This window comes from Taudactylus pleione, unplaced genomic scaffold (assembly GCF_031769625.1).
Source record: "Taudactylus pleione unplaced genomic scaffold, aTauple2 ptg000017l, whole genome shotgun sequence".
Taxonomy (NCBI): domain Eukaryota; kingdom Metazoa; phylum Chordata; class Amphibia; order Anura; family Myobatrachidae; genus Taudactylus; species Taudactylus pleione.
Genome location: NW_028284419.1, coordinates 8,093,335 through 8,108,482, shown reverse-complemented (window position 1 = coordinate 8,108,482; position 15,148 = coordinate 8,093,335). Strand labels below are relative to the sequence as shown.

The window sequence follows — 15,148 nt, the reverse complement described above, 5'->3', positions numbered from 1 at the left end:
AGGCAGGCACTGCCAATGGTATTATGTTTAACAACAACAATAACGGTCAGAAGGTGCTGTGCCACCACATTAATATCAGCACTGTGAGTTGCAGTTTTGTGGTAATTTGTTAAAAAACTAGAAAGAAATAAAACAAACATTTTTTTCTGTAAAACTTGTGTGTGTTCAGAACTTCAGACAGGCCAGGCAGTGGTACTGTGTTTAACAACAATAACAGTCAGTAGGTGCTGCAGTACCTGCAAAAAAAGTCAAATTTGCCATGCCACCAACTGAAGCAAGGGGTAGTAACAAGGTGGAATTCCACCCTTTATATGCTTCATCGAATGGAGGAACAGCAATAAGTCATCCAAACCTACACAACAAGCCATGACATAGGGAAAGGAGGGGGAATGTACCCAGCACAGTGGACAATATTTTCTGTGTTGTGCAAGGTGATGAAACCATTCGAAGTAGTACACTATGAAGTGAGTTCAGCCACTGCCAGCTTGAGTCAGATGATTCCCTTTTTCAGACTACTGGAAAAGCAGCTCAAGAAACTGAAGGAGGAGATTAAATTAAGTGATTCAGCCAAATATGTTGGAATTGTAGATCAAGTTCTTTATTTGCTTTGCCAGGATTAAAGGGTTGTCAACATTTTAAAATTGGATCACTACATTTTGGTGACCATGCTTGATCCTAGGTTTAAGTCATATGCCATGTCTTTCTTTCCAACTGATGCAGATCTCAAGGATGAAAAGAGCTATTTGTGAGCAAGTTGTCAACTCAAGTGGTACATGACATGACAACATCTCCTCCTTCAGTTTCTCTTGCTACTGCTGCCAGGAAGAAACAGAGCTTTCCCAAAAAGGTTAGGGTTAGGTAGCGGGATTAGGGTAGGCACCGGGTAGGGAGTGTTAGGATTAGGGTGCAAGGAGGGGGAGGCTAGGTTTAGACACTGTGGAGGAGGTTAGGTTTAGGCATTGGTGAGGGACTGTTAGGTTTAGGGTGCGGGGAGGGGGAGGTTAGGTTTAGGCATAGGTTTATGGTGTGGGGAGGGGCAGGTTAGGTTTAGGCAATAGGGGGGAGGTTAGGGTTAGGCACCTGTGAGGGAGGGTTAGGGTAAGGGTAGGGGATAGAATAATATTTACCTGTCTTCCCTATGGGTGTTGGGATTCTAACTGTTGGGATGCCGCTGTCGGTATTCTGACCAGTGGCATCCCCACAGCCGGGATTTCATACCCAACCCATTTGGGGCATTGTTGACTATCTTTTTGCATAGACGACAAACATTGTTATAGTTTATTAAACTGCCATCCTGTCTGCCACTGCTGTGTTGAAATGTTTCATAGATGTCTTATGTTCTTTTAAACTGCTGTGTGGTTGTACCACTGCTCTGTCGCTTAGTTTAGCAGGCCAGCTCACTGTAGTCTTTGGACTTTATTGGTGAAAACAATATTGCGAGCTGTGAGGTGGCCAACATTGACTGGAAATGACTGGAAATTAATGTTATTCAGGTTAATAATACTGTAGGATCAAAACCAGACCCAAATATTGTGATCTTAGCTGTTTTTAGCATTTTTAACAAAAATTCAGATCCAAAACTAAAACATGTGAGGAAAGTTTTGGCAAAACCAAAACACAACGATGAATTAGATCCAAAACCAAAACACGGAGGTCGGCACACATCTCTACTAGGAAATCAAATTCAGACATTAGATTTTGTAGCATCGACATTGCAGAGTATGTGTGAGAAAAGAGTGTAGCTGTAACAGCAGTGAAGTTAGCGGTACTCACACCCTGTGTCCATGCAGTACTCTCTCAGACACATATACAAAATGGCGCAAGGTCGCACAAGCTCAGTAGCTGTACCGACGGCCATCTTGGTAAAGGTGCTTGCCGGCTTCAAGGCAATACAAAAGATAGCGCTGGAGCGCACTCCTCTCTAACAAGAGAGCACATTGATATTTATTAAAAATGGTCTTCCACTAGAGGGTAGTAGTAGTCATAGTAACTTAGAATATCTGTACATAAGAGAATGTTATAAGATGTTACAGGAGCTTCAGGAACAAATATTTGAGTCTAAAAAAATATGTAACAATCACATGCATTAGTCACAAGATGATAACATGGCACCAGTTTACGAAATAACCAAAAATTATTTGATTAGAGGTGCGAGTTATATCAAAGTGGATTTTGGAAACTTGTTTTCTCTTTATGTGAGTGACTATATTAACAACATGTCTTTTAGACTTACGTACACAGTATAAAGAAACATCCCAATTTCGCCAGTACTGGACAGTGGATCGTTAGCACAGAAAAAAATGGAAAGCAAGAGACAACCACGTTTGATGCTGTTATGGTTTGCAATGGCCACCATTCAGATCCATATTATCCACTGCAAGCTTTTCCCGGTGAGTATTGATAGCATATTACAGATATATGAAAGCTTTGCCTTTTAATATGTATGAACTGTTAAATGAAATTGAGCTTGTTTACTGCTAAACATGGGCACAACAAAGCATTGTAGGGCATCATAGCATAATCTGCAAAACAACTTGATGATACTGATCTACCCTCCTCTAAATATGTGGGGGCCAGTGCTCATACTTTGAAACCCTGAACAGATTTCAGAGCAAGGGCTTTGCATGGATGGGTGGCATCACGAGGCCACCCTCAAAGCCGGCCACAATAGTGTACCTCTGCCATTCCTACTAACATACACCCTGCTAACAATTTTGAATTTCTCCAATTTCTTCTCATTTACATGGTCTTTTTGGTACCAAATTGAAAAAAAATCCTGCACAGGCAGGCCAAAGAGACTATTGTGTGGGGCACTCTTAGTTAATGAATTATAATAGTAGAGAAATTGAATAGTTTGTTAATTTAAAACATAAACTTTTAATAATACTTGTTAAAATAATAGTGTGCCAGACACCCAGAAAAATATGGTAAGGGTCCACTATAAATATATAAAAAATATATTTTTTTGGATTGAAAAATCACTAGTTTTAATAGCACAGCCCTGCATTACAGAGAAAAACTTGATTTATAGCAGGAAAGATTAGGCGAAAGTAATATGAGCTATCTCTCTATCCCATATATGGAGAAAGAAAAGAAAAGAGACTCACATATAGATATTTTATCGTATAGATATATATATATATATATATATATGTATAACAGCAGCTACAAAATTAACACTGGTAATATATAGTATCTTTTTTATGCATGGGATTACGATGAATAATCTTAATGATTACTATAAGACACCAAAGATTGTAAGTCAGCTCAAAATATTGTAAAATAATGCAATTAATTGTTTTTAGTCAGAATTTGCAAGAAAATTGTCTCAGGTCTATTATTTGTATCAACTCAGAATACTCTGCGAATAGTCTGAATCAAAATTATATTCAAGTGTCATACAATAAAAATGTGTACATATAAAAATGAGAAGTTGGTACATAAATCACTTGCATATGTGGCACAAAAATAGACTTATGAGTGAATAAATGTAAAGAAATAAGAAAAGTCAAAACACTGCTAAGTGTCACCCCCACTTCTGCTTTTGCATGGAAATAGTGCAAGCCATGCAATGAGAGAGTGAGGAGACTGGTGTCTATAGAAACAAAAGCAATGGTAAGGTCTGTTAGGGCTCTGCCAGGTGTTAGATAGACCTTGTTACCATAAAGGCATTGCAGGGTTAAATGCGCCCAGGAGCAATCAGATCACTACCAGGAGAGATAGAGAAATATCTATTAGACCATGCACATAGTGTTTAAATACAAATAATTAGTCCAATACTATGCTGCTGTGTTCTCTTCCTGTCAGCAATGCACAAATTTATTAATCAAAAGCACAGTAGCGTCTGCTTAGAATCGCACAGCGGCGATCACATGTCTCTATGCAGTACACCCAGCGGTTAAATGCACATCTCTCAAGTCCGATATAGAGGAATGCCCATAGTGAATCGCACAATAGTAATCATACATTGATACTCAGCTAACAAGCACTGTAGTCAGGGCTGTAAGTCTCCAGCTCTCAGATAAGGCTTCCAGTCTGACTTTGGTACCAAGTCATCATAACATAAGATGGTTCCAAGGATTCTGTTTGGTGGATAGGTCTAGTCATTTCCATTCTGTATGTTGGGACCTCCTTGTATGCTGATATTTAAAGGGCCAATGAATATTCTCTAATTCAATTGCTGGGAACTATCTATTTGGTAAGACAGAATATGGCATACCTTATTTAAATCCTCTGCTGGCCCTGATAGACAAGGAAAGTATAGCTCGGGGGAGAAATGGTTATCTACTGTACCACTGCAAGTTCTCCTCTGAGCAGGGACCTCCTCTGAGCAGGGACCTCTAAACGTAAGACCTCATGTAGAGTTTTGGAATGTAAAAGAATTCACAGAAGATTCCACTGCGCAGGCTTAACTAAAAATAATATGGCTGTCCTTTAACATGAAAGATACAGAGGTATCTTAATGCAACATACAGCAATACTGTATATTTATTACATAAATAAAACAATTTAAAATATATATATACAATGCAAATACATTATCAACAATCTCAAGTGAGAATAGTTGGTATCCTGCTATAAAGATAATAATAGCTTCTATTATAAATGGCACAATATCCTCTAGATGTTTGTAAAAAGATCTGACTATTTGCCAGATAAGCAACTAAAGCAGCAGAGAATTAGTGGCAGATTTCAAATCTATTGGGTATTACAGAACATGGCATATAATGTAGACAGCTCAGTTAAGTGACTATCTGCTGACCCTGTCAGATGATGAGAGTATGCAGGGCCATAACTAGGAGGGGGTGAGTGGTATCACTACCCACGGTGCAGGGCCTAGGGAGTGGCACCTGTATTTGGCATGCAGGATGTGTGGAACAGCAAGTCCCCATGGTAAGCTGCCGCAGAGCCACCAGGATCTTTTGCTGTTGCAGAAACGCCAGATCACCTAGTCTTCATAAGTTCCCATGTTGGGGGGCAGGGCTGAGACAGGGTGCATTATTGCTCTGTTATGACACTGAGAATATGGCCCAGAGGGAAATCAGTCATCTTCTATGCTGGCTCCTTTGTGCAAAGTCCACAAAACCTAGGGCCTCTTGGATAGTTTTGTCTAAAATACGTATTTCTGAACTGCACACAAAAAATATGTATGCATGCTTCAATAAGTACTATAGATTGGGCTACATCTTACATGTGCAACTCTTTACTTTTAGAGATGTGAGAGAGGGGTGGGCAAACATAGGCCAACTACAGTAAGGGCATGTTCACGTAAGTGTATCAAATTAGAAGGGGAAGCAGGTGCAGATATGACTGTCAAGATGTAAGTCTGCAACCGCTAGTGCAAAGATCCATGCTGATCATAGAGACCATCAGCATTGTCTTTGTAGTAGGGGTGTGCACCGGCCACTTTTCGTGTTTTGGTTTTGGATCTGGATCTTTCTTCGTGTTTTGGATCTGGATTGGTTTTGCCAAAACCACCCTTCCATGTTTTGGGTTCTGGGTTTTGTGTTTTGGATCTGTATATTTTTTTAAAAAAGCATAAAAACAGCTAAAATCACAGAATGTGTTGGTTTTTCTGCTCCTATGCTATTATTAACCTCAATAACCTTAATTTCCACTAATTTCCAGTCTATTCTGAACACCTCACACCTCACAATAGTGTTTTTATGTCCAAAAGGTTGCACCGAGGTAGCTGGATGACTATGCTAAGCGACACGAGTGGGCGGCACAAACAAGTGACCCATCTAGGAGTGATACTGCAGTGGCAGACAGGATGGTAGTTTGAAAAACTAGGCCCCAAACTGTACATAATGCAAAGAAAAAAAAGAGGTGCAAGATGGAATTGTCTTTGGGCCCTCCCACCCACCCTTATGTTGTACAAACAGGACATGCACACTTTAACAAAGCAATCATTTCAGCGCCAGGGTTTGCCACACAACTGTGGCTGAAATGATTGGTTTGTTTGGGCCCCCACAAAACAAGGTGGCAATTAATCTGTCCCTGCACAAACTGGCTCTACGGAGGAAAGATGTCGTCCTCATCCTCCTCATCCACTGATTCCTCACCCTCTTCAGTGTTGTGTACATCCTCATCCTCACAGAGTATTAACTCGTCCCCACTGGAATCCACCACTACAGGTCCCTCTGTACGTTCTGGAGGCTGGTCTCCCTGGAAGAGTTGATAATTCATTTTTATGAACATCATCTTCTCCACATTTTGTGGAAGCAACCCCCTACGCCTTTCGCTGACAAGGTTCCCGGCTGCACTAAACACTCTTTCGGAGTACACACTGGAGGGGGGGCAACTCAGGTAATATAGAGCCAGTTTGTACAGGGGCCTCCAAATTGCCTCTTTTTCCTGCCAGTACAGGTATGGACTGTCTGACATGCCTACTTGGATGCTGTCACCGATGTAATCCTCCACCATTCTGTCAATGGTGACAGTATCATATGTAGTGACAGTAGACATGTCAGAAATTGTTGCCAGGTCCTTCAGTCCGGACCAGATGTCCAAACTTGGTCCTGCCTGCCCTGCATCATCGCCAGCGGGATGCTTTGGATACCTAAGTTTTTTCCTGGCAGCCCCAGTTGCGGGAGAAAATGAAGAAGGAGCTGTTGACGTGTCACGTTCCGCTTCAGCTGACAATGTGTTCACCAGCAGGTCTTTGCACCTCTGCAGGCTTGTGTCGGCCAGAAAGAGAGACACCACATAGGCTTTAAACCTAGGATCGAGCACGGTGGCCAAAATGTAGTGGTCTGATTTCAACAGATTGACCACCCTGGAATCCTGGCAAAGCAAATGAAGGGCTTCATCCACAAGTCCCACATGCCGAGCGGAATCGCTCCGTCTTAGCTCCTCCTTCACTTTCTCCAGCTGCTTCTGCAAAAGCCTGATGAGGGGAATGACCTGCACTGGCAGTGTCTGAACTGACTTGACGTGTGGCAAGTTCGAAGGGCTGGAGAACCTTGCACAACACGGAAATCATTCTCCACTGCGCTTGAGTCAGGAGCATACCCCCTCCTTTGCCTATGTCATAGGTGGATGTATAGGCTTGTATGGCCTTTTCCTGCTCCTCCATCCTCTGAAGCATATAGAGGGTTGAGTTCCACCGCATCACAACCTCTTGCTTCAGGTGATGGCGGGGCAGGTTCAAGAGTGTTTGCTGGTGCTCCAGTCTTCGGCACGCAGTCGCTGAATGGCGAAAGTGGGCACAAATTTTTCGGGCCACCCAAAGCGTCTCCTGCATGCCCCTGTCGCTTTTCAGAAAATTCTGCACCACTAAGTTTATTGTGTGAGCAAAACATGGGATGTGCTGGAATTTGCCCAGATGTAATGCCCGCACAATATTGGTGGCGTTGTCAGATATCACAAATCCTCTGGAGAGTCTAATTGGGGTAAGCCACTGGGCGATGATTTCCCTCAGTTTCTCTGAGAGGTTGTCGGCGGTGTGCCTCTTACTGAAACCGGTGATACACAGCGTAGCCTGCCTTGGAACGAGCTGGCGTTTCTGAGATGCTGCTACTGGTGACGCTGCTGCTGTTGCTGCGTAAGGTGATACATCTACCCAGTGGGCTGTCACAGTCATTTAGTCCTTAGTCTGCCCTGTTCCACTTGTCCACATGTCCGTGGTTAAGTGGACATTTGGTACAACGGGATTTTTCAGGACACTGAGGACACTTTTTCTGACGTTTCTGTACAGTCTCGGTATCGCCTGCCTAGTGAAGTGGAATCTAGACGGGATTTGGAACCGGGGACACACTACCTCCATCAATTGTATAAATCCCACTGCACTAATGGCGGATACCGGACGCACGTCTAACACCAACAAAGCAGTCAAGGCCTCCGTTATATGTTTTGCAACAGGATGACTGCTGTCGTTCTTCATCCTCCTCGCTAAGGACTGTTGGAGGGTCAATTGTTTAGTAAAAGTAGTGGCGTTCCTACTTCCTCTCTGGGATGATGAACGACTCCCAGCAGCAGCAACAGCAGCAGCGGCAGCAGGAGGCGTAGCAATGCAGGATCCTCTGGAGAAATCCCGGATAGGAGAGTCAGTCATGCCAGTGACATGGCCTGCAGGACTACTTCCGATCCTGACTAAGGAGGAAATTGACGAGGAGGGAGTTGACGGTGTGGTTTGCAGGTGCTTGGATACAACAGGATAACGGGATTTAGGTGTCCCTGGACTGCTTACGGTCTTAGCCAAAGTTTCTGAACTTGACAGTAACTTTTTATGAACGCGCTGCAGGTGCCGTATAAGGGAGGATGTTCCTAGGTGGTTAACGTCCCTACCCCTACTTATTCCACCTTTACATATGGTACATATGGCAAGACAGTTGTTGTCCGGATTTGGATAGAAATATTGCCAGACCAAAGAGGTGGAATGTTTGGTCTTCTGCCCAGGCATGACCGTGATGGGCTTTTTCATCCCACGGACAACAACTGTCTCCCCTGGAGCCTGATTTAAACAAACCACATCACCATCAGAATCCTCCTCGCCAACTTCCTCCTCAGCGCCAGCTACACCAGTATCCTCATCCTGTTGTACTTCAACAGTGACATCTTCAATTTGCATATCAGCAAGTGGACTGTGGGTGCTCCTTTCAGCACTTGCAGGGGGCGTGCAAATGGTGGAAAGAGCCACCTCTTCCCGTCCAGTGCTGGGAAGGTCAGGCATCGCAACCACCACCACACTTGGACTCTCCTTGGGGATTTGTGATATCTTCTTAGAATGCACATTTCTTCGCTGTGCTTTTGCCAGCTTAACTCGTTTGATTTTTTTAGTGGGAGGAGGGCTTCCATTGTCATGTGAAGCTGAACCACTAGTCATGAACATAGGGAAAGACCTTAGCCATTCCTTGCCACTTCGTGTCGTAAATGGCATATTGGCAAGTTTACGTTTCTCTTCAAATGATTTAAATGTTTTTTTCAAGGTCATTTTCCTGAACTTTGTCATTTGGGATTGTATGTGCCCTCTACTATGACATTGGGCATCGGCCTTGGCAGACGACGTTGATGGCATGTTATCGTCTATGTCATGACTAGTGGCAGCAGCTTCAGCACTAGGAGGAAGTGGTTCTTGATCTTTCCCTATTTTATTTTTATCGGAGAAAGTTTGGTCCTCCATTTATGTTATATTGATATATACGTGCGGCTAAGGCGCACACAAACACAGAAAATAATTTTTTATTTTTGTTGGAGACTAGTGCACTTTGTGGGTTACACCACCCTTTAAGAAATGAGCCAGCCGGCCCTTTACTTATGGGACACAGGCGCACGCTTGGCGCTGCTCCTTTGTTGATGCACGTGCAGCCACAGTGCACACAATTCACAAACACAGAATTTTTTTTTTTATTTTGTTTGGACTGCCCTTTGGGGGTTACAGCACCCTTTAGCGGTCAATCCAGTCGGCCTTTTACTTATGGGACACAGGCGCACGCTTGGCACTACTTTGTTGATGCACGTGCGGCTACTGCGCACACAATTCACAAACACAAAAAAATATATTTTTTTATTTTGTTTGGAGTGCTTTTGGGGGTTACAGCACCCTTTATTGGACAAGCCAGCCGGCCTGTTACTTATGGGACACAGGCGCATGGTTGGCGCTGCTCCTTCGTTGATGCACGTGCAGCCACAGTGCACACAATTCACAAACACAGAAAAATATATTTTTTTATTTGGTTTGGAGTGCCCTTTGGGGGTTACAGCACCCTTTAATGGACAAGCCAGCCGGCCTTTTACTTATGGGACACAGGCGCACGCTTGGCACTACTTTGTTGATGCAAGTGCAGCTACTGCGCACACAATTCACAAACACAAAAAAATATATTTTTTTATTTTGTTTGGAGTGCTTTTGGGGGTTACAGCACCCTTTAATGGACAAGCCAGCTGGCCTTTTACTTATGGGACACAGGCGCACGCTTGGCGCTGCTCCTTCGTTGATGCACGTGCAGCCACAGTGCACACAATTCACAAACACAGAAAAATATATTTTTTTATTTTGTTTGAAGTACCCTTTGGGGGTTACAGCACCCTTTAATGGACAAGCCAGCCGGCCTTTTACTTATGGGACACAGGCGCACGCTTGGCGCTGCTCCTTCGTTGATGCACGTGCAGCCACAGTGCACACAATTCACAAACACAGAAAAATATATTTTTTTATTTTGTTTGGAGTGCCCTTTGGGGGTTACAGCACCCTTTAACGGACAAGCCAGCCGGCCTTTTACTTATGGGACACAGGCGCACGCTTGGCGCTGCTCCTTCGTTGATGCACGTGCAGCCACAGTGCACACAATTCACAAACACAGAAAAAATATTTTTTTTAGCACTTGGGGAGCACCCCTGACGGACAGAGCACCCCCTGGACAACACTACGGCAACCCTTTAGGACTGGGACACTGCACATGACTTTGGAGTGGACACAGCCCCTATGGACAACTGACTGCACAACACAGTCCAGCCAGCCCCTATGGACTTTGAAGTAGTGGACACAGCCCCTATGGACAACAGCAGCACAGCGCAGCACAGCACAGCACAACACTACACTGCACTACTCTACACTACACTACAACACTACACTACACTACACAGCCCATCCAGCCGTAACTCCCACCCTCCCTCTTCACTGTCCACAGCCGAGTGAGAAAATGGCGCCGACGTGGGTACCTTATATAGGATCCAAAACCCGCGAGACCAGGAAGGCGGGATGATGACGTTTTGCCTCGATTTTAGATCCGAGTCAGGCGGGAAAAGTCGAGCCTGACACGGATCGGCCTCGGATCGGGGGGGCTCGGGGGGGTTCGGATTTCAGAAATCCGAACCCACTCACCCCTACTTTGTAGTGTACAAAAATAAATTATTGGTAGAAAAGAAATTTACCCCTCCATCGCTTGTAGTCTTGGCTATTTGCTGCTACTGCTATTTGCTAGCAGCATTTGGCCTTCAACACACAAACCATAATGAATGCCAGGCTAAGCTGGTCACACTGTTACAGGGAAAGCAACAGCATGATACACCCCCCCCCCTGTTATAATGGGACATAGTCCTGTGCTGTTCAACATGCCCCTGGTCAGAATCAGGCATGTAAAAAGTTGTGTACCCCCAGTGAAAAAGAGCCCAGTGCTGATAGTGCTGATCTTTACCCAATACTACTGGCCAGTGGTTGCCATCATAGTGTTTAATAGTTTATTTATTTTTATTTATTACCAGTTATTTATATAGCGCACACATATTCCGCAGCTCTTTACAGAGAATATCTTACCATTCACATCTGTCCCTGCCCCAGTGGAATTTACAATCTATATTCCCACACATACACACTATGGGCAATTTTGTGGGAAGACAATTAACCTACCAGTATATTTTTGGAGTGTGGGAGGAAACCGGAGTACCCGGAGGGAGAATATACAAACTCTGCACAGTTAGGGCCGTAGTGGGAATCAAACCCATGACCTCAGTGCTGTGAGGCAGTAACGCTAACCATTACACCATCTGTGCAGCCCAATAGTTAAAAATTAGCATTTTTGGATGTTACACTAATAATCCCAGCATGTCCAGGTAGCCATAAACTAATTGAGTATGTTGGCACTTGTAGAAGTCTACCCACTACACAGGTCAAGGCAATTTTGCTCAATGTGAAGCAGATCAATTGTTTGCCACCTACAGAGAGGAGACATGACCCTTACCTTTCCTTAGTATGTATGCTCTCACAGTCAGTGTCTTCTTCCTTTTTGTTCTCCCTTGTCATCAACGCTGCACTCCAGTAACTCAACCTACTGTACTTGTACATACTATATGTTGGATATAGGATCATCAAGTGGTGAATTGATTCCCATCCGTTACTCATCACTACATGCCCCTTCTGCCAGCACCGAGTTGCCCTACCCGTGCCCCTCTTTCTCATCCTACCCAATCTGTGGTGTTGTACTGTTTTGTAGTTATGTTACATACTATACTCATGTTATGTTTAGCTTTTAGTTATTATTAGAGATGAGCAGTTGGTTTTGCTGAAAACTGAACGCACCAGAACTTCAGGGTTCTGAGTCGACCAAACTCCAGCTCAGATCACTTTGGGGTTCTGAGTAGAACTGAGTCCCATCACGGGTCCGGATCTACAGTAAAAACCAGATCACGCATGATTTGGACTGTATTTAAGTCCCTCCCTCATGATTATTATTAGCTGTGTGGTGATCAAAATTGACTGGAAATCAATGTTATTGATGTTAATAATACTATAGGAACAAAAACAGATCCAAGTGACATTATTTTAGATATTTAGCTGATTGTAGCTGTTAGCCCAAGCACATCCTAGTGTAGAAAGCTGTCTCAAAGTCTGTCACCAAAATTACCAGTACTGCAAACATTTTGATGAATTGACCCTGTCAGTAACTGAGGCGTTCAATGACTCACAAGATGAAGCAGCACAGTGGAACCCTCTCATTCACTTTGTGCTATAATTATCCCACCGCCTGAGGAGTTGAGGATGGAGCAGTGCAGTGAGTTGTACATGTTTTATATAAAACACACTATCCAGTTCTATTTGGCATAGGTGAATATTTATCAAAGCTTGGAGAGAGATTAAGTGGAGAGATATTAAGGGGTCTATGTACTAAGCCTTGGAGAGAGATAAAGTGGAGAGAGATACCAACCAATCAGTTCCTAAATGTCATTTTTCAAACACAGCCTGTAAAGTGTCTGTGGAACTGATTAGTTAGTACTTTATCTCTCTCCAAGGCTTAGTACACAGACCCCAAAGTACCAATCAATCAGCTTCTTACTGTCATTTTACAGACTGTGGGGTCTATTTACTAAGCAGTGATAAGAGACAGAGTGAAAAGTGATAAGGTGCCAGCCAATCAGCTCCCAACTGTCATTTTTCAAACACAGCCTGTGAGATGACAGTTGGGGGCTGATTGGCTGGCACCTTATCACTTCCTTATCACTTTTCACTCTGTCTCTTATCACTGCTTAGTACATAGACCCCTGTGTTTGAATAGACAGTTGGAGCTGATTGGTTGGTGCCTTCACTATCGCCAAGCTTTGATAAATCTTCCCCAAAGTGTGAAGTAGGGGCATTACTGTGTGGCATAGTATGATCATAGGTAAGTGCAGTGACAGAGTTGTGGATATGATGATATGGGGTAGTTTTGGGGGGGGGGGGTGTTATGATTATAAGAAGGGGGATTGATGACATGAAAATACATGCCCCTGAGTGCACAGTATCTGTCTAGCTTTCCCTTGGTGCACACCGTAATTACTGTAAATGTGCTATGCATGCCAATGCACATTACTCACGTCAATGTGATACATTTCCAAAGTGTGATAATGTACCTGTTTTTCTACAACTGCAGTAGACTTGGCTGATTTATTGAAGTTAGATAATGAATGGGTGGAAACACCATAACATTATGTTAATTGGTCTTATTGTCAAGTCTGATTATGCAGCCATTATACACTCATCAATTAATCTTTTCTTAATGTTTTATGTTTATGTAAAAACAACTTTAGCTAAGTGTTTATTATATAAGTAAGACTAATAGTCTAAAAGAAGTATGTTTCATCGTAACATCTTCCATTTTATTTACTTGCAGGCATAAAAACATTTAAAGGACGTTACTTTCATAGTCAAGAATATAAATCTTCTGAAGGATTTAAAGGGAAACGAGTTGTTATTGTTGGAATGGGAAATACAGGAACAGATATTGCTGTAGAGCTTAGCCGGACAGCAGCTCAGGTATGATCTAAATTAAAAAAAGGATTTTTTTTTATCCTACTAAAGAGTAGGTAATCCCAGGATATACTGTACGGTAGCTTCTATGTTTTGTCTATTAAACTTTTACAATTGCAAAATATAAAACTTTGTGGCTTTAATCTGTGCTCTTCTACTACAGAATGTATTTTTTGACATCTTTATTATTATCATTATTAACATATAGTACCAGTGTATTTTGTTATACTTTACAATTCGGAACAAAACAGTTATAATATCAAACAGACAAAGAGGCAAGTGAGTCCTGCTTACAAGTTTACAATCTATAGACAGCGCTTAATAAATGTCAAGACTACAGTACCAGTAATCCCTCTTTACCTCAAAATGTAATCTGCTCACTGTACCCCTATCCACAGTCTCTAGGACAGCTTCATTATCTTAGGCAAATATGACAGGTACAGAAATATATTTGTCAGTGTACCCAAGTTCCCTGTCAGCTGCAGATGCAGTACTAAGGCCTACCCAACAACAGTGAGTAAAAGTATTTGTTCTGCTTTGTGTGTTCTTCCAGATGTTAGGAGTATATTTACTAAAGTGTGGGTTTTTATGTTGCCCATAACAACCAATCAATTACTTAAAATTCATTTGCACTTTCTACATGATAATAACTAGAATCGGATTGATTGTTATGGGCAATATCACCACTTCTAAAAAGCTGCACTTTAGTAAATATACCCCTTAGTGTCATCTAATTTTATTTAATATGTAAATTATTTCTTGTTCATTGCATTTATTTTGGGAGCTAATCAACTCTGGATTCAACAATCTCTGTGTGAGTTTCCATATTTGTAAATGGTCCATATATTCTCATAGTGGTACATTTTAGCAAGGGCACAGCTCGGCGCCCAACCCAAGACAGCTCTCTCCCCTGGGTATCATGACAGTTGGTCACATTTATGCCAAAATAAAGCCAGTATAAAAACAAAAGTTATATCTATAATCTACATTTACTTCTATGTACTGTAGGTATATCTCAGCACACGGAGAGGATCATGGGTCATGAGCCGTGTATTTGAACATGGGTATCCTTGGGATATCTGCTTTGACACACGGTTTCAGACCTTGTTGAGGAACACACTTCCATCATCTGTTGTCCTGTGGCTGACTGAGAAAAAAATGAATGAGTGGTTTGATCATGCCAACTATGGAATTCAGCCTTGCGACAGGTAATCACTACTTGGTTAGGCTTAGTTTAGTGAAGATTTATTTTACCACCCTATCTGAGCTACTTTGGGTAACAATGTGCAGCAAGTTCAAAATAAAATCCTACATGTACTTGGAATTGATGTTTTCATTTTTGCATAGTATGCCAGATATTTCCCACTTCTATACACTAGACAACCTTCTCTTTGCAGCCTTGTCTCCTGAGTTGGGGGAGTGGGC

General features: G+C 42.6%; 1 protein-coding gene across 5 annotated transcripts in view; it reads left to right on the top strand.

Annotated features, from left to right (window-relative positions):
* Positions 1–15,148, top strand: part of LOC148540781 (dimethylaniline monooxygenase [N-oxide-forming] 2-like) — a 64,776-nt gene that overhangs the window by 32,468 nt on the left and 17,160 nt on the right. For all 5 annotated transcript variants that reach the window (XM_088482034.1, XM_088482042.1, XM_088482050.1 and 2 more), the window contains 3 exons: positions 2,228–2,390; positions 13,587–13,729; positions 14,732–14,931. In XM_088482034.1, the coding sequence (XP_088338160.1) occupies positions 2,228–2,390; positions 13,587–13,729; positions 14,732–14,931 (506 nt within the window). The remainder of the gene's footprint in view (positions 1–2,227; positions 2,391–13,586; positions 13,730–14,731; positions 14,932–15,148) is intronic.